The sequence below is a fragment of the Channa argus genome, chromosome 22 (assembly GCF_033026475.1).
Source record: "Channa argus isolate prfri chromosome 22, Channa argus male v1.0, whole genome shotgun sequence".
Taxonomy (NCBI): domain Eukaryota; kingdom Metazoa; phylum Chordata; class Actinopteri; order Anabantiformes; family Channidae; genus Channa; species Channa argus.
In genome coordinates, this window is record NC_090218.1 from 189,405 (window position 1) to 210,096 (window position 20,692).

General features: G+C 38.2%; 2 protein-coding genes across 5 annotated transcripts; one reads left to right on the forward strand and one right to left on the reverse strand.

Moving 5' to 3' along the window:
• Nucleotides 1-390: 390 nt before the first annotated feature.
• Nucleotides 391-10,280, forward strand: zgc:163098 (uncharacterized protein LOC100037380 homolog). 4 transcript variants are annotated; one of them, XM_067491785.1, is made up of 24 exons: nt 391-548; nt 2,390-2,474; nt 2,664-2,775; nt 3,196-3,302; nt 3,509-3,576; nt 3,657-3,754; nt 3,848-3,912; nt 3,988-4,153; nt 4,288-4,487; nt 5,041-5,084; nt 6,306-6,410; nt 6,499-6,565; nt 6,822-6,991; nt 7,077-7,239; nt 7,344-7,423; nt 7,521-7,608; nt 7,678-7,806; nt 7,943-8,132; nt 8,299-8,379; nt 8,460-8,523; nt 8,645-8,795; nt 9,057-9,167; nt 9,691-9,866; nt 9,964-10,280. In XM_067491785.1, the coding sequence occupies exons 2-24, from the start codon at nt 2,397-2,399 to the stop codon at nt 10,082-10,084; spliced, it is 2,634 nt and encodes an 877-aa protein (XP_067347886.1). In that variant the 5' UTR covers nt 391-548; nt 2,390-2,396; the 3' UTR covers nt 10,085-10,280. The 4 variants fall into 4 exon arrangements, with proteins under 4 accessions (XP_067347886.1, XP_067347887.1, XP_067347890.1 ...); XM_067491786.1 differs by lacking the exon at nt 2,664-2,775 and having other exon boundaries at nt 416-570; nt 3,509-3,754; XM_067491789.1 differs by lacking the exon at nt 2,664-2,775 and having other exon boundaries at nt 433-548; nt 3,509-3,754.
• A 756-nt stretch (nt 10,281-11,036) lies between these two features.
• On the reverse strand, nt 11,037-19,554 carry wdr44 (WD repeat domain 44). Its single transcript, XM_067491784.1, has 20 exons — nt 18,996-19,554; nt 18,007-18,040; nt 17,150-17,233; nt 16,230-16,830; nt 15,753-15,901; nt 15,029-15,121; nt 14,759-14,895; nt 14,501-14,584; nt 14,283-14,389; nt 13,601-13,752; nt 13,381-13,519; nt 13,224-13,288; nt 12,986-13,102; nt 12,780-12,902; nt 12,484-12,675; nt 12,295-12,396; nt 12,073-12,188; nt 11,632-11,759; nt 11,394-11,528; nt 11,037-11,306 (listed from the first exon to the last, which is right to left on the reverse strand). Exons 1-20 carry the CDS (start codon nt 19,070-19,072, stop codon nt 11,218-11,220), a joined length of 2,724 nt encoding a protein of 907 aa, XP_067347885.1. The 5' UTR covers nt 19,073-19,554; the 3' UTR covers nt 11,037-11,217.
• Between the last annotated feature and the right edge of the window lie 1,138 nt (nt 19,555-20,692).

The following is a 20,692-nucleotide window of genomic DNA, read 5'->3' on the forward strand; positions in this document are numbered from 1 at the left end:
ATTTTCTTTGACACCAAGAACAAATCACACCATTAAAGTCGGCATGGTGATGTTTGTTGGGTTTTAAGGCTAAGAAAGGTCACAGGCAGAAAGTCTGAAACCTGTAGGCTATATGTCACCTCAGCATGACTTCAAGATATTTTATTCATCGTGGTTTTAATTGCAGAAAGCCACAAAGCATTGTATTAAATCTAGCCAACATCATGAAAAAAAGTCATTATCCTTATTATTCAGCTTTAAATTGGACAAACTCAAGACTACACCCAATTGGTAAGACATTAGTTAAATTCATCATCTGTAACATCCCAGAAAGTCTATGCACGTCATCAGCACGTTTCAATGGACTTGTTGAGGAAATAATTATTAAAATCAAGTGTGTGTGTGTCATGAATATGTATGAGCATAGAGGCAGACTCATTTATTAGCTAACGGAGCAAACACACCAAGCCAAGCAGGCATCCTCAGTCGGATTTCTCTCGATAGCACGTTGTGATAGAAATCAGTTGTCGTCGCAACCAAAATGATGAAGCAATAGCATTACAGGCATAGTAAGTTTTGGGTTTAGATCAGGTACGGAGCAATGAGCATGCAGTGTACTTTATCGGTATGCAGTCAGAGCTTTATGGTGTTTGAGAGGAAGACTGTTAAAATAGCTATCATAGCTAAAACGGTTGTATTTACTGGATAACATACACAGCTAGCAGATGCTAACGAGGCTTTTGTATCTAGCTAGCTTGCGTGAACTGTGGGATTGTCAGCGCCATGGCTAACGGGGAAAAAATTACTGTATTTAGCTTTACTAATATAAAAAAAAATTGACGCCGGGTTATTTTACATCTCACTGTAGTCCAGCGATTGTTAGTTAACGCTAACTTGCTGCTAACCTAGCAGGAGTAACGTTAAACCAAACACAGCTAACACTGGTAAAGGTGATAGCTAGTTAACATTACAGACCAGGCCTTTTTAAACTGCGTCTGCTCTATATGGGTCAAAACAAGCCGTATGGCAACTACCTCTGCAGCAGAGGAAAACCAGGATATTTGTTGAATGATATCATATTATTGTTATTATTGCATTTTGAAGAGGAATTAATCTGCTTGAGAGTTACTAACATGTCAGGTTTACAGCCCTTGTGACCATATGTTTCAGCAGTGTATTTGGGAAATCTCTTCATTTTGCTTCTTTACATTCACATGCTTAATGTTTTCGTTTTGCAAATCCTCCTGATTCTTTAAATTGCTTGCATCAATCATCCTCCCAAGAAAAGGATGGTAGAAGTGATATAAAAGCACAGATCCCCCCCCATTTTCTTTTCTCAGCGTGCGTTTCTCAGATTAGACTTAAAATTTGCAGTGTTTAAAAGCACTATAACTTGCTCAAAATCCTTCTCTCAAAATTCATGGTGTCAATATAACTATCAGAGTAAATATTTTTTCTAATTTGAACTATGGCTTTTGATGGAAGCTGAGGAAAACTAAGATTTTGATAATGATGAAATGCAGAAGGCTGCAATAGTTGAAGATGTTCCTTTTCTTGTCCTTTCACTGTCAAAAATTGTAAGGCTGTGCTCCTTTGTATACAGTATGCTTGCAAACTGAAGATTTGTTAGATGCAGCTGTTTAGAGAAATAGTTGATCACTGATTAATTGAAAACTTCAGACACTCTGAGTTATTAGTGACAGTCAAGAGTTCTACCATTTTGCATCTAATGCCTTTTGGGAGGTACAACTATTAAACCTTCAACTATTCCACCAGTTAAATACGTTTTGATTGACATAACACGAACAACTGGAAACAACAGTCAATTGTACAGTAATTTGCATGAATATGAGAAAGCATTTGCTTTTTGAGCCAAAAATGAGAAATTTCTTACATCATGTACATGAATCACTTCATGATGTGAAGGTTGAACTAGTAGAAGAATTGAAAGAATTGAATTTCTCATCCGAGGAATGTACTGAAACGACTGAAATAAATTGTAAGTAATGTTACTCAGAAGGAAAACAGATTTGCTGTTTTTGCCCCAAAGTACTATTGTAGATTGTGTCCTGTACCCCAAAAGAATTAGGGAGATCTGTAATATCTGTTTTTCTCCACTGACCCTGAAAGTGATGCACATTTTGTACATAAAACATAAAGACGAGGCTACAAATAATGGGAGTAAAGGAATCCAAACAACGACTGTGGTGATATGATTATATGCTTAGATTTATCTACCGATAAAAAGGCAGTTTGGAGATTAAAAAATATAAAAAGCGGATAGTAATACTGTCAAATATTGAATGATATATGTATTAGTGTATAGTGTTCTTTAATTTGTACACAATTCATCATTTGAGAGTAATATTTTCTTCAATATTGCATTTATTTATTATTATGGCTGTTGCAGTTTGAGCATGGCAGACAGAAAAGGAAAACCTGGCATTCCCATCAAAACTCTCACAAAGAAAGAACAAGATCAGCTCAAAAAAAAGGTAAAGTGCTGCACATGTTTTAATAATTTTTAGAATTATAAAATTGGGTTTTGTAGTATAAGGACACAGTTTATTTTTCAATAAAAACTTCTAAAATAAGTGCATATTAGAACTATTCTTGAAGTTGACAATTTAATTGATAAAATCAAGAAATCCATTTAATGCAGATGTGTATGTGTGTGTATCTAGGAAGAAGTAAAAGCAGCAGAGGTTTTTGAAGAATTCTTAGCATCATTTGAGGCCAGTGACAAAAGCCGTGGGAAAACATTTGTCCATGGGGGAATTGTGAATGCAACTAAAGGTCAGGACTTCATAACTTTCAGTCTACTATTAGGGTGCAGCTGCATTGCCTTTCTGTGTATCTATTCCTGCATGTTATCTCTGTAAAAAAAGCTAATTATGGGTTGGTGTTAAGTGTAATTACCTGGATATCTTTGGAGAACTGAAAATATTAATGGGGAATATCAGGCTGATTCAGGAGTAAAGTAGTTCACTTTCTTAGTGTTTCAATGCTCATATCTTTTAGAAGGTTTAATCCACATTGGTAACTTGTAGCCTACTTGTAGCCAGCAGTTTGATATGACGGTCATTTAAAAAATAAAGGTCTAATATTGAGTAGTTCTTTAACTCTCTTCCACACATAAACACACCTTTAATTTACAATGTCACTGCAAACCCAGCAGCAGAACTGAGACTAAACCAAATAATTTACTTTTTGCAGAAGAAGAAGCAGAAGTGAATAAAAGAAAGCTGTATCGACCTGCTACAAAGTTTGTCCCTGTGTCCCAGCATGTCTCACCAGTATCATCGACTGAAAGCAAAAAGTCTGTAAGTTTGTATGTTTCCAGACAGATAGAAGATTGAAAAGAGCCTAAATTGGAGTAAGGATTGCTGAACATTGTGTAATGCTGACAGTAGTAAAGACACAACTTAGTATTTACACATACCTGTAAATGTTGCCCATGGCCTCTCACATTGGCCACTATAAAGTCAATTGTAATATTAACCAAAACGGCTGCTTGTTTAATTAACAGACCTTTAAAAGAAAGCCGGAAGAAAAGAAGAAAAGTAATCTTGAACTCTTCAAAGAAGAACTTAAGCTGTAAGTCTTATTGCAAATGTTCAGTGCATTTAGATGTTTCTTAGCATCAAGAACCTGTCTTATGCATGGAAAAAATGCAGAATACAAGAAGAGCGTGAGGAAAGACATAAAAGGAAGAAAAATGACCCTGGAGTAGGGGGAGGAGGAGATCTGGACACAGCATTATCTAGACGATCATGTAAGACTCTTCAATATGAATGTTTTATTTGCTGGAGATGGATCTAAATTCCTATTTAAACTAATCCTGTTTCGTGTTTCTGGTCTCTCATAGCTTTATATGATGACCTAACAGTGCCGACCACCACTAACCTCTATATTAGCTGCATTAGCCCAAAGGTAAATAAGCAAACAGACTTTGATTGGTGCAGCACACATGTACATTTGTCACCGTTGGCTTTTGTCGTTTTTCAGATGAATGAGGAAATGCTCTGCAAAGAGTTTGGTAAGTATGGTCCCCTGGCCAGTGTGAAGATTATGTGGCCCCGAACAGATGAGGAGCGCTGTAGGACCTCAAATAGAGCCTTTGTGGCTTTCATGACCCGGAAAGATGCAGAGAGAGCTTTGGCTGCACTTGATGGTATGGTTTGCTAAAAATGAATCTTATTCACATGCTGCAATAACACATTCGTCTACTCATCATTAACCCATTGCTCTTATTGTCTGGTTACGTGCCATATTGTCTGTAACTGTAGGATCATTTTTGTATTGTAGGCAAAGTGATTATGGGTTTTGAAATGAAGCTGGGATGGGGAAAACCAGCTCGCATTCCACCTCAGCCTCTCTACACCCCAGTGGGAGCGAGGGCCACAATGCCACCCCCATCTGGTCTTCCTTTTAATGCTCAGCCAAGGGATCGCTTCCGCAATGACTTCACCAAGCCATTGGGCATGTCCAAAGGGGAGCTTGACAAGGTATACATGATCATTTTTTTCTCAATAATGTGGAGTTTCACTTGGCATTGTGGCTATTTTTGTTATGAATGACAGAGGATGAACACGCTGGGGTGGCAGAGTTGTAACAGGAAATATAGTCTCTACAAACTACATGTGGAAAATAAGGAAGCATGAGCCGTTTGACAAGGTTCTCTTGTGAAACGGCTCTAAAGAAAGTAGCAGACACCACGCTTAGCCACTTTTGTGTTGATTCATTTTAGTTATTGTCCATGTAGAACTATATTACAGGATGCTGGGGTATAGCAATGTGTAAATTCAAAGTATTAGTTTTACTGTGTATTCAAAATGTTTTGGAGTTTTAGATCTTTAACCCTTTAAATAAACTAGTTTAATCTATGTAGCATATAATGATTTTGTTTAATTAAGTAATGAAGCTGTGTCACCCTCCCCCTCATTTCACTGCCTACGAATGATATCGTTCTTTTCTATGCTGGAAGTATCCTGCAGTGTTTCATCAGTACAAGTAATCACTTTTTAATATTTTCATTATTTGATTTGACTTCACAAACAGACTCTGTCCGAAGCCGTAGTCAAAGTGGTTATCCCAGCCGAAAGGTACTCACACTCTTCATACTACGACTGTCCAGCTGTTATAACACGTGTTATAGGACAGAGGCTGTGGTGCACTTTTTATGAAATCATATAAATTCTTTTATAGAGCAAGTAATTGTTACTGCATTTAATATATAGGATGTGGTAAACAACCATAATTCCTGGTAGTGTTGCCCAACTTCCACTGTCATTTGACATCTACAGCTGAAGGGTAGGGACTCTCATCTAATCTAATCGTCTATTTGATCCCCATGGACCCATTGAGTCTTGTATTGTACCCTTATAATTTGCTCAAATAACAGACAATTTTGGGTGTTTGCACTATAATAATTTGTGAAATATTGTGAAAAGTGAATAAGATTAAACTTTGTAAATTACATCTCTGAGCAATGGTTTGTCCATTAGTTGGTTGAGACACTGCAGACCAATACAGCTAGAAAGCAGATATAAACCAAACCCAGAATATGCAAGACAGTTTGCTGTTAGGGATTAATATGAAAGTGTAGCAATATGTTTGACACATAATGAGCACTGCACCTTGTTGCTCCAGTTTAGAGATTTTAGCAAATGCTGAAGACCCTATCAACAGAAACTCTGCTACAGTATGCAGCTGCTTGCTGAACTATTGTCAATCAAAGGCTGCCTTTTTTTTTCTTTCCAGTTATCACATTGCTAATTCTGAGACCATCGCATCCTAAATTTGGTGGTCTTGAAGCTAAAATACAGCCGTGTACTTGTAGCTGCACTGAATCGTAACCAGTGACATTTAATTCCAAACATTTTGGAAAGCCAAAGTAATTTAAATCTTCTCAACAATCAAGGTTAAATGAATAAACCTTGGATTGGGGCATTCACCTGAGTCAGTGCTATTGAATTGATTTTGTAGTTTCTGTGATTTATTTTACCCATTTCATGCCTCAGTGGCCCAGGACTGTTTCGTAGAAGACCTTTTTTGCACAATCTAAGGTCCCATGGACTCTTACAATGTACATATTATACATCTTATATTCAGCATTATTACAAATTTGAATACTTTGACATGGTGACATATATCAGAGTTATTGTCAACTGCATTCAATTTCATTGTCAGCCAGCAGATTGTACAGGCCAACTGGTCCCTGTAAAGAGGTATTAGAGATCACATGCTGTAACTGACAAGAGAGCAGTTTGCATAAGGTGTTTTCAGACAAACCTTGGTCTGATACACTCCTCTTGTCCCTGCAGGAACCTATTATACCTTATTCACAGGACGATAGAGTTTGTGGTGCGTGAGGGCCCCGTGTTCGAAGCCATTATAATGAACAAGGAAAGAAACAATCCAGAATACAAGTAAGAAGTGCTTTGTGATGCTGTATGTTGTTCTGCTGAATTACCCTATTGGGTACATGCTTAATCTTGTCATTCTTTATTCTCTCAGATTCCTTTTTGACAACAAAAGCCAAGATCATGTTTACTATCGCTGGAAACTGTTCTCCATCCTCCAGGTATGCGTTTACTGTAAAACCTTGTTTCCAAAAAGATGCATCCTCAGAGGGTTTACGAAGACCTAAGAACCAAAGAACTAAAATATCTATACTCACATTTTACTTCACAATGTCATTTTTTGATGGGAACAGCTGTTAGAGTGATGCTGATTTAAATCCTCCAATCTTGGTAGATAGTGTAAATGGTTGTACTTGATGAAAATTAAAATCTCATGTAGCCATGTTTCCATGTACCTGGCCTTCATTCCTACCACAGGGAGAATCCCCAACAGAGTGGAGGACCACAGATTTTCGTATGTTTCGAGGAGGCTCCTTATGGAGACCCCCTTTTTTAAACGACTACTCGCAGAGAGGTGAAGAGAGAGCAGAGGTGGAGGAGGATGCTTCTCCTGAGGAGGAGGTGAAGAAAGGGCAGCTCCGAATTGAGTAAGTCTCTGGCAGGCGTAGCGGCATTCATATTTGTAACTTTAGTCGAACCTAACCCTCATATTCTCCTGTAAACCCCATTCAGACACAGACAGAAACTGGAGACTCTGCTTAAAGAGCTCACGCCAAGCAGGGAAGATATTGCCAAAGCAATGCTGTTCTGTCTTGAGCGAGCAGATGCAGCAGAGGAAATAGTGGGGCTCATCACTGAATCTTTATCCTTGCTTCAGACACCCCTGCAGAAAAAGGCTAGTTTGTTTTCTTTAAGTCTTGAAGTGATCAAAGCTAAACAGCATGTTAAGCAAAGATAATCTAATTTTCACATATACTTTCTTTGTGCTTGTTCTCACAGATTGCCAGAATATATCTTGTGTCAGACATCTTGCATAATTCATGTGCTAAAGTAGCCAGTGCATCATATTATCGTAAATAGTGAGTGATTTTATCTTCAGTTCAGCTTTAGTTCTTTTATCACTTTTAAATGTTGTCCCTCTGAAAACGTAATGCATTACTATTCCTGTCTTGTCAGTTTTGAAGCAAAGCTACCACAGATATTTGGAGACCTCAATGCAGCACACAAAAACATACAAGCCAGGCTGCAAGCTGAGCAGTTTAAGGTAAGTCTCTCTCTAATTTGCTTCACACAACGATGTTTCCCAAAACATTTACATTTCTTGTCTCCATAGCAAAAGGTCATGAGTTGTTTTAGAGCATGGGAAGACTGGGCCATATACCCGGAGTACTATTTAATCCACCTTCAAAACAGCTTTCTGGGCTTTACAAAAGCAGGGGAGGAGTTGACAGAGACAGCAGAGGTAAGCTGAATATTTATTGGCAGATATTATTAATTTTTTTGTTGGCATTTGAGTTCATGTTGAAAAGTATTACAGATGATGCCAGATGAGATTTAGACATGAATAACCCCAAACGTGTGCCTTTCTATGTTTGCAGGAAGTATCCTCTGATCTCGATGGTGCACCAATGGACAGCACAGCTATTGATGGGTTACCTTTGGACAGAGCTCCTATGGATGACCTTGACGGCTGTCCAATGGGCTGGAATTCTCTAGATGGGGTCCCTGTAGATGATATAGATGGTGTTCCCTTAGGAGTCACTATTGATGACATTGATGGAATGCCCTGTGAGTCCACTTCATAATAAAAGCAAGCATTGCAAACAATAGTGCAGTTTCCTGTTGCTCCATTATCTGTGCAACTCACTTACCTTAGATTCATAATATAGATAGATAATATAATAGTCATAAATGGCAAACGTGACGTGACCCTTTATTTTTTTCCTTCCCACAGTGGAGGACAGAAATGTTCCTCTCTCCGGGGTGCCTTTTTCTAAGTGGGAGAAGACAGGCGATACTGGGACATGTCCTCTAGGTAACACAGGTCAAGATGCACTCTGTATATAATACAACCTCCTCATATGATTTAGCTCATCTCTATCCCTTCTCTATCAGCCAAGACTGAGTCTAAGTGGGACAAATTAGTGGAGCAAGACAGAGAAAATGAAGTCATTGCAAGGTAAGTGGTTGGTTTAGGTTTGCGGCTGCTTTAAATTGGCTTTCTCCATTTGTGTAAAGCATACATTTCCATAAATACTCAATTGACACTAAAACTTATAGTTCGTTTTCATCATTTCAAGTGCCAACTGTCAAGATGGAGAGGATGACTTAGAGAGTGATAAAAGTAATGACTCCTGCAGTCCATCTAAATACGACAGTCCAGACTTCCAGAACTCCCTGAGAAGTTTTCAGATGTCTGAAACCAAAAGGAAAAGGTTGAGAGAGTTGGAGGCAAGTACACGTTTTTTTCCCCAGAAAATCTTTATCAAGATCAGATTAGCCGAATAGATTTGGTTTTTACACAAACAGTGGTTTCTTCTAGTGTAACCCCTCATACCTTAATATTGAGTTCAAGCTAGAGGTATTGAGCATTTAACTAGATCAGTATATCAGTGTATTGTTATTCTTGTGCAATTTACATGTTACTCTATAACACATCTCCAATATCAGCTTACATTAATTGTGCAAAATTGATATTTATGTGTGTCACAGGTAAAGGTTATGAAGTTCCAAGATGAGCTGGAGTCTGGGAAAAGGCAGAGAAAGCCTGGAATGAGCATACAACAACAGATCGAGTACTACAGAAACAAACTGTTAAAGAAAGTAGGTTACTGGACAGTCACGTTTTAGTTTTGAACTGATACTGCATGTTTTTTTTTTTAAACCTTTAACAGGTTTCCTGAATTGTCATAGCAGTTAGTTACAAATATGTATTTACACCCGGGATTTATTCTAGTGTGGGGGTGCTAAAGCAAAAACACACAGCTTTGCCATATGAATATTTCTTTAATTGTGAGCAGTATGGTGCAAAACCCGTATGTGCTTTTTAGTAGCGACATTACAATTAGAATATCAAATGACTCAGTTGGCACACTAAAACTATTTATGATGCAAAGTGCAGCTACAAGAACTTCAGCATCAAGGGAAGGAAAATGTAGCTCCTTTTTAATTATAGTGTGCCAGTCTATTAGTGTTTTCCACAGAATGAAGTAGGCTATTTTTGCCAACAGGCAAAGTGTGAATAAGTGAGGTTGTGTTGTAGAATTGAGTTCTGCCAGGTGTTTTGGATCTGAGCTCATAAGCCTATATCTGATTTTTTGCGGATGTTTTGCTATTTTTACTGAAGGAGTTTGAAAAAGATGATGAAAAGAATGAGATGACACCAAAGTCCAAAGACAGATCAAAGGAGGACAGAAAAGAAAAAGAAAGGAGCAAAAGAAGTGAAGATGGGGACAGAAGATGGGGCCAGGGTAGAGATACTGATGACCAGTCCCAAAAATCGAGGAGCATCTCTCCTCTCAGGCAAGTACCAGGATGAATAGTTATTTGTATACAATTGCATTAACCCACAGTTACTATTTAACACCATCTGGTGCCCTGCATTTTACCAATCTAACAGAACAAAGTCTCCCAAACGGTCCAGACGTTCACGATCACCATCTCCAAATCAGAAAGCGAGGAAGTCAAGGTCACGATCACCACACCGCTCTCATAAGAAGACAAAGAAGAGCAAACACTGACTCTCAGCTTTGGACCTTGTCATCTATTAGCTCACTTGGATCACACACACACACACACGCTGCAGGAGTGCAGTGTTCTTTAACCAGACTGACATGTCTGTTCTGTTGGTCCCAATCTAAACTATACATGCAAGACTCTGCACTCTTTTATATGATGTTTCAACACTGTAACTAATTAAATATATTTTTGTTGTAATATTTGTTTTTAAAATTATAACCAGAAAATATTTCTGGGAAGTTGACACAAAATAAATCACTATTGGTGATGAACATATACAATGGTCATGAATAATAAGGCCAGGTATCAAAATGTTTTTCCTTTCACACTACATATTTGTTGACTTTTGTGTTAGTTCAAAAAGGTTAACCAATTCTTCTGGTTTCAGGGGATTTTATTGAGGAAATTAGTAGAGCCTATTTTCATTTGTTTACAAAAGCAGAATGCAATGTCACATTAATTTACAGTCCTATTTTATATAATGAAATGTGCTTTCATCAAATAAAGTATCAAAAGTACTTAGCAGTGCTATTGAAAATTTTAAGATACCTAGCCCTAATCCTCAGTAACCATAAATAGGTTTGTCAGCCACTGAAATGTTTTGAGAGGTTACATTTGGAAAATTAATCTAGTTTTTGTAGGCACAAATAATTTGTATATTTTAAAATTACCTGCCTTTAAAGACATTGTTATATAACTCTGTGACTCACATTCTAATAGGTTGTTCTTAGGTGTTAATGTTTCTGAAATGTCAGAGCAAAACAAACCAGTAAGGTGCCCGTAATAGTTACTTATAGCCTCTAGCTATACACTGTATACAGTTTTAAATCCAACCATAAATGTGTGAACAGATTTAGTCTCTGCTCAAGCAGGAAGTGCTTGGCATTTTTTCCTTAATGCCAACTGATTCACAGTTGCTTGTCATTTTAAAAAATATAATCGTGACAACATGTCTGTAGAGTCCATTTCCTCCACCAGTCCCCTTTATCATCCATTTTAGGGTTCCGGTCATCTTTAAACAGCTACACATAGCTTGTTTACAGGTGACGTTAGATGACTCTGACGGCCTGTCCTCCAACTTAAAGGCCAATATTACACAGGCCCAAACATGAAGAGCTGACAACTTCTAAGGTGCTCAGTACTTTTTTACATTGATGAAAACTTTGATGGCTCCAGTGAAGTCAGCAGAGAGAAGAACCTCTGTGTGATCTGTCTTTAGTGCTCCTGCAAAAGGACAATGATGTTGATCACACTGAAATGACAATCCTCAGGTTATAAAATCTGTCCATGAATCAATACAAAAGAGCATACCTGAGGGTATTGTTTCAGATTCTGTAGAATCCAGGTTTTTACACTCTGCTTCTGTTTTTTCTGCCCCAGTTTCCAGTGGCACAATAAGGCCTGGGTGGGGCGCAAAAATAGCTGAGGTGACCACAGCATTGTGTGCTGGAAGATAAAGTGTTCTTTAGTAACAATCAAAAGGTGACACACTAATTAGGCAGGTTTTATTAAAATTCTCTTTTTATACAGCTACAAGTTGCAATGTTACCTTTAATCCCTTCCCAGAAGTCATTGCGATCTCGTCGTACAGAAGTGAACTTGCTGAGGTCATGGTAAGTGCTCCAGATGTACACATACTTGTCTTCTGAGCCACTGACTATGAAGGAATAGTCGTGGCTGTAAGAAGATGATCCCAAAGTAAAATCAGTTTCAGTGTTAAATGTGTAGTGAAACATATGAAGAAAACTGTGCTTAACCTGGGCTAGACAGTTTCTACAATAACAGGTTTGCATTAAAAACAGCACTTGCCCTTATTTACTAGTATAAAACTAATTAAATTGGCCTGGTGAGACTGTACGTTACAAAAAAATTGTAACATACTCAACGATCTCAAGATTGTAATTCTAATTTATAAGGAAACGTTAAAGAAGTACAACCGAGAATATTACAAAGGTTATCTACAAACTACACAAAAGAGAACCTTCCTCACCTGAAGCTTGCTTTTATCTGGCTGCTGCTGTTGACATAACCCTTATATTTCATGGACAGAGATAAGTCCCTGAGGTCGTAAAGGCGAATACGGGAATCATTTGAAGTCACCAAAATCTGTCAGTGGTGAAAGAGAGTGCGTTTGTCATTTGACAAGTCTGACTAACATCCTCTTTGTAGGAACATCAAACAAACTATAGATGTAGTGAAACTCAGACATTACCTTATTCTCTCCAGGTAAAGGCTCAATGCCAGTGATCTTACGTCCAACTTTGTTCCTGCCTCTGGTGGACCTCACATGAATTTGAGTGTGGTATTTCAGACGCTGAGGGGGGTGGGGGAAGGAGATTCAGTTTAAACTGAGAGGAAAACTCTAATGGCAAAGTTGTGTATTAAGGTCACGGCTGAGTACCTCTGTGTCATAGAAGATGCATCGGCCATCGTAGGTGCCAATAACAGCATACTTCCCATTTTGGCAGAAGTTGGCAGCAGTGATGAGCCGTGTTTGGCCATCCACTTCATTCCACAGTGCCACCTTCTTGTCTGGAATGTTCCAGAGCCGTAGCTTTCCATCCAGAGAGCCACTTAAAAAGTATCGGTCATCCTGGGATACAACGGAAAAGTGTTAATGTATATAGAGTCTGAGACATGAACAATTGTGGGATTTGGGGATTTGTGCTGAGAGGAGTACACAGTGAATCAACTTACTCTGGGATGGAAAGCAATGGCTGTGACAAAATCAATGTGTTGAAAGCAGCAGAGACACTCTCTCCGGGATATGTGCCATAACCTGACCGTTTTATCCATGGAGGAGGAGAGCAGGAAAAAGTTCTACATTGGCACGGAAACAGAAAAGGTGAGGCATGGGTTGAACCAGTACAGCATCAATCTAAATTGTGTGAACAGACCGTCACCTTAGACCAGGATAAGTCCAACAGATCAGCTGTATGACCCTTGTACTTGCAGAAGGGGATTTGGCGGAAAGGTGCATTCCTGTCTTCAGTGTCAGGGTCCTCTGGAACACAACTCGCCTAGGATGAAAAGTGCAGTTTGTTCGTAAAACATTAAATCTTCAACAGCCCTGGAATACTCACACAGTCACTTTTATAGCTTAGACATATTCCGTTTGTGGAATATTTTAGTTTTACTCACCCCGGGATCTGTGTCAGATTTAGAGGAGCACAAACTTTCCTGGGAAGGAGATGGTGAAACTCGACCTACAAGAGCCAAACCAAAAAAACATCATCCTTCAGCCAAAACTGAGCATCTACAATAGTCGATCATCCAAACCTGTAATTCTGATTACTACCTTCAGTGTTGTACTTTAATCTCATGTTATTGAAATAGTCGAAGGCAGTCTTTAAGACCCAGATCCGAACTACATTATCTTGGCCTGCACTTGCCAGCAGCCTCCCACAGTGAGAGAACTTCATTGTCCAAACAGCCCCCTGAGGAAAAAGATTCTGTAATATAAGCATTTACTGGTTTACGTATTTCCTTCACCACCACCAAAACACATTTGGTCTTACCATATGCTCTCCACTCAGGTCCTGCACAACCTTAATCTGATCAAAGTCAAATGGACCCTTGAAGCTATGTGCTGCCTTGAACTTAGCAGGCCTGGTGTAGGGCATGCCTTCATCATCACTGGACGATGGGTCATCTTGATCGGTATGGAATACTGAAGCCACCCAAGAATAAAATGCATGTATTGGATCAAAACCTTTGCAGTAGCAGGAGCATTAGAATTTCACAAACATGTGCTCCCATTGGAAAATGCTTAAAAATCAACAGACATTTTGTTGCATCTTAGAACCTGAGAATCACAATTGTCTGCTGCACTTGTCATTTCCATGATTATATCAAACTTCTTCAACATGTGACAGTCACGCTCAACAGTGAAACATCTTATGTAATCTGGTTTCCACTGTGACCAATTTAAATTCTTGTTAACTATCTTATCAATAGTTTAATACACAGACAAAAGGCAAATGAAAATAAATGCACTGCATTATTAGTGAACAAAATTTACAATTTTTGATTTTTGGATTTTAATGATTCTTTTAGTCCATTTATTTGACCATTCAGATATTTTCGTGAGAAGTTAGAATTAAGTTATTTGTCAACAACAATTGTCAACCAGTTCATTCAAAAATGATAGATTATGTTTAGAGTTTACTTGGAATCTAAAAAACTGCACAGCTGTTATACCTTCATCGCGCACACTTTTCACTTTGTTGACTGCCTTCTCTCCATATTCCTCAGCGAGATGTTTGGCCTTTTTCACAGATTTACCCAGAAATTTCTTTAACTGGGTTCTGGGCAGAAATAGGGAACAACAAATTATTACATTCTATATTTAATTATGTGGTGAGGAGTGAAAGAAAATTATTTCCAACAGCAGGCTAGAAGGTATCACTAATCCATACGTTTTCTGTTTCAGTTTTCCTCCATCTGTGTCTGCCAATGGAGCCTGAGGCTTCTCATCATCATCTGACTGTGCTGCATCATTCCTGAGGGGGAAGGAAAAAATAAATAAAAATAAACACAACAGATTAACTTCCTCCCCCTCAAAAAATGTCTATTACTACTTGTCTATTACTTTAATGTGTGAATCAGAATTGATGTTAGCAATAAGGCATTCAAAAGATACGGCATCTAATACCAAAACATTGTTTTCTTCTTACGTAATGTACTCCTTCGTCCTCCTCATGATGTGCAAAGTGAGAGGGTTAATTCCAGCAGGAAGTTTCTCTTCTGCCTGGATTAAAGGGATCTCTTCCCCAGTGTCCAAATTCTTTATCATTACACTAGCCAGGATTTCCTGTTTTACAGTAACACACAAATATACATCTGCTGCATACAATTTTACTGAAACACTATGGTTTGGGTTTGAATTGCATAAAAACAACAGCCAAAAAAAAAAAAAAAAAACAAAAAACAAAAAACAATCTTACTTCATCTGTTAGTTCTCTACCAGAATTGGAACGAGGTCGCTGAGGACCTGAAGTTTGTCCTCCACTTTGAGATGAGGCCTGCTCATCATTTTCCTAATAAATACATAAATAAATAATAAATAAATGATAATGTAATTTTGCAACATGTAAACTGCAAAACCATATACAGTCCCCTCAAAAGTATTATAAAGTCTATGCTAATTTGTTTGCTTTTGTTTGCTTCTGCTGTAGACTGAAGACATTTGGGTTAAGGATCGAGAAATGGATATAAAATAAAAGTTCAGCCTTCTAGCAGTATTCATACCTCAATGTGTTAAGCAACATTCTAAAACCTTTTTTTAATCATAATACCCAAATGCGATGTCCTTCGAACATATCACTAGTTTGCATTACTTAATTTGGGGGGGATGTACCCCACCGTTCACCAAATAATAGCTGGGATTTTCTGTGACCCTTAATGTAATGAGTGTTTGAGATAATGGAGAACTCAATGGATGGATGGTACAAAAGGTACTATTTTCAAATACCATCAAATCAAAGCTGAAATGAAAGCTGAACTTTCCTTTAGGTGTATGGACTTAAGCCTTAGTGATCTTAAGCCTTAATGTGGTGTCTACAACAAAAACAAATGAACTAGCTTTGCCTCTCTGATTCTTTTGGATAGGACGTTTTGAGTAGCCCTGAGAGAGGACCAAAAACAGATCAGAGCCATAGTCTCACCCACCTGTGCTGTTACCACCTTTTCCCCACTGGTGGCACTGGCCAGATCCAAGGAATGTTGCAGCTCTTTGGTTATACCCCTTATGGTGCTGCCAGGAGACACCAGGCCCAAAGGCTCCAAAGCATCGCTGCCGACTGAACAGACTGCAGACACTGAAGAATCATACAACAGAGTACCTGAAAAACTAGTAATCTATTAATATTTTCTACATCAACAATTTCATTGTTGGTACATCTACAGTGACATTCATATGATCCTTAACTACTAGCCTTTCTAGTTAATTAAAATATTGTTTTTCTATGATTACACTTATTTTTTTGTCTCCCATCATGACAGACCAGTAGTATTTTGCTGGTGTTTCACACACTATTCAAATTCAGATTTCAAAAGATACTGGTCTAAAGGGTGCATGTTACAACTATGTCAAATGCCTTAAAACACTATAAACCCAATACAAATGAACTGTGCAGTTTTGTCTACCTTCCAGGCCACTTGGCCTCAGACACTCCTGAGACTTCTTAGAAGGTAGACTCTGCCAAGTTGGTGGAGGAGGTCTTGGAGGAGGACCTCCACTGGGAGGTGGTGGGCGAGAAGGAGGCGGCTTCTTGGTGCTGGCTACTATGTCTGGTTCCACTGTAAATTGACGTGGGGGTTTTGTGGGCCCTGCAGCATCAGCTTGCCTATCTGTCAGTGAGACTTGGTCTAAGATGTTTGCAGGTCCTTGCTCCTGCTCCCCTTCTGTAACCACAACAGCCCCATTAGACGGAATCTCTCCTATGGAGCTGGTGATGTCTGGGGGCTGAATATGATCTAACAGCCCAGCTGATGGCCCTGGAAGATCTGAGGGTTCAGGAGCAGTTATAGAACATGCTCCTTTTGTTGCTGCACTTTCCTGTTGTTCCTCCTGACTCTTGGCATGCTGAGGTTCGACAGCGGCCGCTGCAAGCTCCAAAGGAACCTCCTGACCAATATCCTCTTTCTTTGGCTCTTGTGTTGCTTCAACATATAGATGATCTAAAAGCTGAGACACTTCCCCAACATCACTTCCCTTTTGACTCTCTTCAATGATGCTATCGATTATCTACGAGGAATAGAAAACAACACAAAGCAATACAGCAACTCTAATACAAGTTCCTGTGTCTAACTAAGCTACATTTGGTTACAAGAATGCACTGTTGTTGTCTATACATGTACATTTTATCTCTTTTTACAGCAAAAAACGAAACAAAAAACATAGCAAAATATGGTAGATCAAAAGATAAACGGCATACCACCACAGATGTTGGCTCAATTTGACCACTGATAGTGTCATTTATATTTCCCCAAATACAGCAAAAATAAAAGAATATGATTGAATTCCAATGGTATGACGAATATCTTTTCTCTTGAGAAACCAATACCTGCAGAGAATCGTCTTGCTGAGGCTCAGATATGGCCACTGTGCAGCTCACATCTAGTGCAGCATTTACTGATCTTTGCAAAAGCTGTTTAGAAAAAAAAAAAAAAACATTATTTTTTGTTTTTTTTGGCACAAGTCTGATTTACATCAAGGCTTATCAAAGACATCTGGGCTGGGGGCCTACTGCTGGACTGGGAACAGGTTTCACTTCATAGTCCATTCCAATGTCAGTTCAGTATGTACTTGCAGCTAAAGTAGTTTGCATGTACTCACAATTTCTCATGAGCCAATTTACATTACAGTTGTAACTGTCTGTGTGGGAAGGGCAGACAGAACAAGCAGGCCAGATGATTAATTTACACATCCCTGTCATCCATTGTATGAGCAAGGCATTATGGCAGGGTTGAATATTTGCACTGACTCATTACTAAATAAACTGCAGGTACCAACCTCTTACTTCAATGCCCTTATGATAAATGCAACAGGAGGGAGAACTAATATAAACGCTGCGGTCACCTCTAGATAGTCAAACACTTCATGTTGGAACTATGTATTACATTAAGCTGTATTGCATTTAAGCAGGGTTAGGTAGCCACTGGTCTAAATCTGGTAAAATACCCAGATTTATTAAAATCCTAATCTGACTAAATTACTAATCAAGAATCAGGAATGGACGGATTCAGAAAATTTCAATATGACAAATTAAAATGTGCTATGAATTAAAAAAAATGTATTAGCTACTTCCACATCCTGTTTATGACCTAGAAACATTAAAATTAAACATGGATAAATCATTCCAACAGCTACTCTATACAGCACTGTTTTGTTTCAGTGGTGCCTAGGTTTAGAGAAACATACCTTAGGTGAAGGAATGACAAACTTTGCGGGTGACCTAAAAACACAAAAGGGGTGTTTAAAAGTGCAATGAAAGACAATGTTTAAATATGGGCAAATCTTAAAGTGTTATAATTGCATCCATCCCACTTGAACATTTTAGTTAATGTGGAAACCTATGAAGAAAAAATACAGACAAAAATGACCTGTAATGTTTTGTCAAATTATATTTAGTAAATAAAACATGTTTAAAATACCTGTTTAAATAAAAAAACTGTTGCTATTGAAATGTCTAGTAATGTGGTTAAATACAATCGCTGCATTTGCCAACATGTCAATGTAACAGGGGTGGCCTGTACATGTTTTATTTACTTTCCACCAGCCATTTGTCTTAATGTAAGATGGACATTTTAAAAAAATTAATAAATAAAAAAAAAAAAATCAAGGAGGCAGAGTAATCAGAGAATTTTTCTTACACTCATCCATCATAAGCTAGTCGCTTTTTTAACATTACGTTGTGCATTGCGATTTTAGCGTTATCCTGGTTAATCTTGACAGCAGTCGCTGTGCCCACCAGCTAAAATCCCAAAGCTCCCAAAGCTGACAGCTGCCGTTTTTTTACTGGAAAATTTCGATGTGCTTCTGTTTCAGGTTTCAACGTCATTTGTTTCGCCAAAAAATCAGGATAAGGTTTTATCCGGATTTTCCCCAAGAATAACATTGTGTGACTTGGGTGTTGAGGTTGCCCTTTGCTGAATATTTGAAGGTACTAATACATCACAGTATAAAACACCAGTAAGCAGTAATATGCACTATGCACATTTTAAAGCAGCTGACTTAATATTGCGAGTTTTATAAAGTTAAGCATTAAACATGAACCATTCCGCTGTCATTAATACGTTGGTTAGATATTTGTAACCTATAACTCATTCGGAAAAGAGCTATTGAAACTATTAAACGTGTACAATAGTCACACTTATCAGATGTAATATTATCAAAACGTGTTTCCTTACACTTTAGGGGATGGTGTGAAATTAACGTCCTCGGGAGCATCATAGAATTCCTCGGTGTCACTTGTATCTGACGCCATGCTAACGTGAAGAGATCTTGCTAGCTAGTCAGGCAGCTATCTAAAAGCCTAACCTGCGAAAGACGTAAATGTTAAGCACATGCGCTTCACTTTATACGCCGCTATGTCAAAATGTATATTAAAACATTTCACTTAAGGGGTCGTCAAACAACCACTTTCCTGTACAGCGTTACGCCATAACGTTGACGTTGAAGTATGCTAACTTAGCCAAAAGCTACGCTAACAAATGCAATCTGTTCGTTAGACTGACCAACACCTATTGCTAACTAGCTTTGTACTCGTTTTGAAAGTCCGTCTCGCTCACGGCAGAGTATCTTGCATGAAAACACAAGCTATAAAAACGCGGTTTTACAACAGCACACACTTGGACAGCTATTAAGCTAACGGAACCAGTGAACCTTGTCACAAACAAACCAATAACACAAAAAATACATCTTAGCAAAGAGTCTCAAAAGGCGGGGTTGGGGCGCCCTCTTCTTCTACTTTACTGTTTTCACAGGCGAGATTGATCCGTTACTGCCATCTACCGGAAACTCTGGAGTACAGCAAGCAAAAGGATATAAATAACGGGTGGGTCGTCATGTGCCATGGGATAATAAGTAGAAACTATTTTTATAGGGGTATTTTCATTAGAATTCCCTATTACATATTTTCCAAGGGTTAGAAAAGGAGGAGAAGCTAACCAATCAAATCAGTGTATTCTAGATTGCACGATTCTGTAAAATTGGTTAATAAAATGTAATGCCAGAAAACATTCTGTTCCTGCTTCCTTTTTCACAGGGAAAAACAAAACACTAGAACAAGTACCAGGATAGAGGACTAACTGGAATGTGCGTGGGAATATTTAATTATACTAGAAAATGTAAATGCATAGTATACTGTATGACTTAGATGCTTGTTTAAACTGCCAGCACATTTTATGAGGTGATAATTTGGCAGGCTGCTAAAACATGCACATACATTAGCAGCTGCAGGTTCCACTAATTCACACATGATGGATAAAGGCAATAAATTATGTAGAACAGACAACATTTCAGTAACATAGCAGTTATTGTTTCAGATCAATGCTGACTAATAATGACCTTGCAATTTAATGATTTCTAATAGGACAAGAAATAGAGGTGGTAGGGGAGAAAGTAATGAAGAGCCTCAATATATTGTTTTGACTACAGACATCATTTTGTTTTGGTCATGTTGTAATTGGAAACTGTCATTGTGTTAATATTAGACATGGGCTGAATATTGATGCAAAAATGAACATTGAAAGCAAACAAAAATGAGTGTAGCTGTTGCCTAATTTGTCTGTCTTTATCTTTTATTCAAAATCCGCAGAAATAACAATATTTAATCTTATTTAAATGTCATGTCAACTACCTAGGCATATTTAAACTTTAACATTTAAAATATTAAACATATGTTGTTTTTTTAACGTTTATCAGCCATTATAATATACATGCACTATAGAACAGGTCTGATCACTATGAATAACTAAAATGTTTAACAGACGGACTTCACATTAAATCAAGAGAGGAAATCCCACCTGGTAGGAACGTCTGCTCGGTGAGGTAGCCAATAAAGTCGCAGCTTTGACATGAGGCATAAAAGCTGCACTCTTTGTTT

Bases quoted from the DNA above. Each gene is read 5' to 3' on its own strand.
- wdr44 (XM_067491784.1), bottom strand. From the start codon at position 19,072: ATGGCGTCAGATACAAGTGACACCGAGGAATTCTATGATGCTCCCGAG. The intron at 12,189-12,294 runs GTAATGTCTGAG...CACCACTGACAG, and splicing joins CTTTACCTGGAGAGAATAAG to ATTTTGGTGACTTCAAATGA. The intron at 11,307-11,393 runs GTATGCTCTTTT...GTCCTTTTGCAG, and splicing joins ATCTGAAACAATACCCTCAG to GAGCACTAAAGACAGATCAC.
- zgc:163098 (XM_067491785.1), top strand. From the start codon at position 2,397: ATGGCAGACAGAAAAGGAAAACCTGGCATTCCCATCAAAACTCTCACA. The intron at 3,755-3,847 runs GTAAGACTCTTC...GGTCTCTCATAG, and splicing joins AGCATTATCTAGACGATCAT to CTTTATATGATGACCTAACA. The intron at 7,609-7,677 runs GTAAGTCTCTCT...TTGTCTCCATAG, and splicing joins TGCAAGCTGAGCAGTTTAAG to CAAAAGGTCATGAGTTGTTT.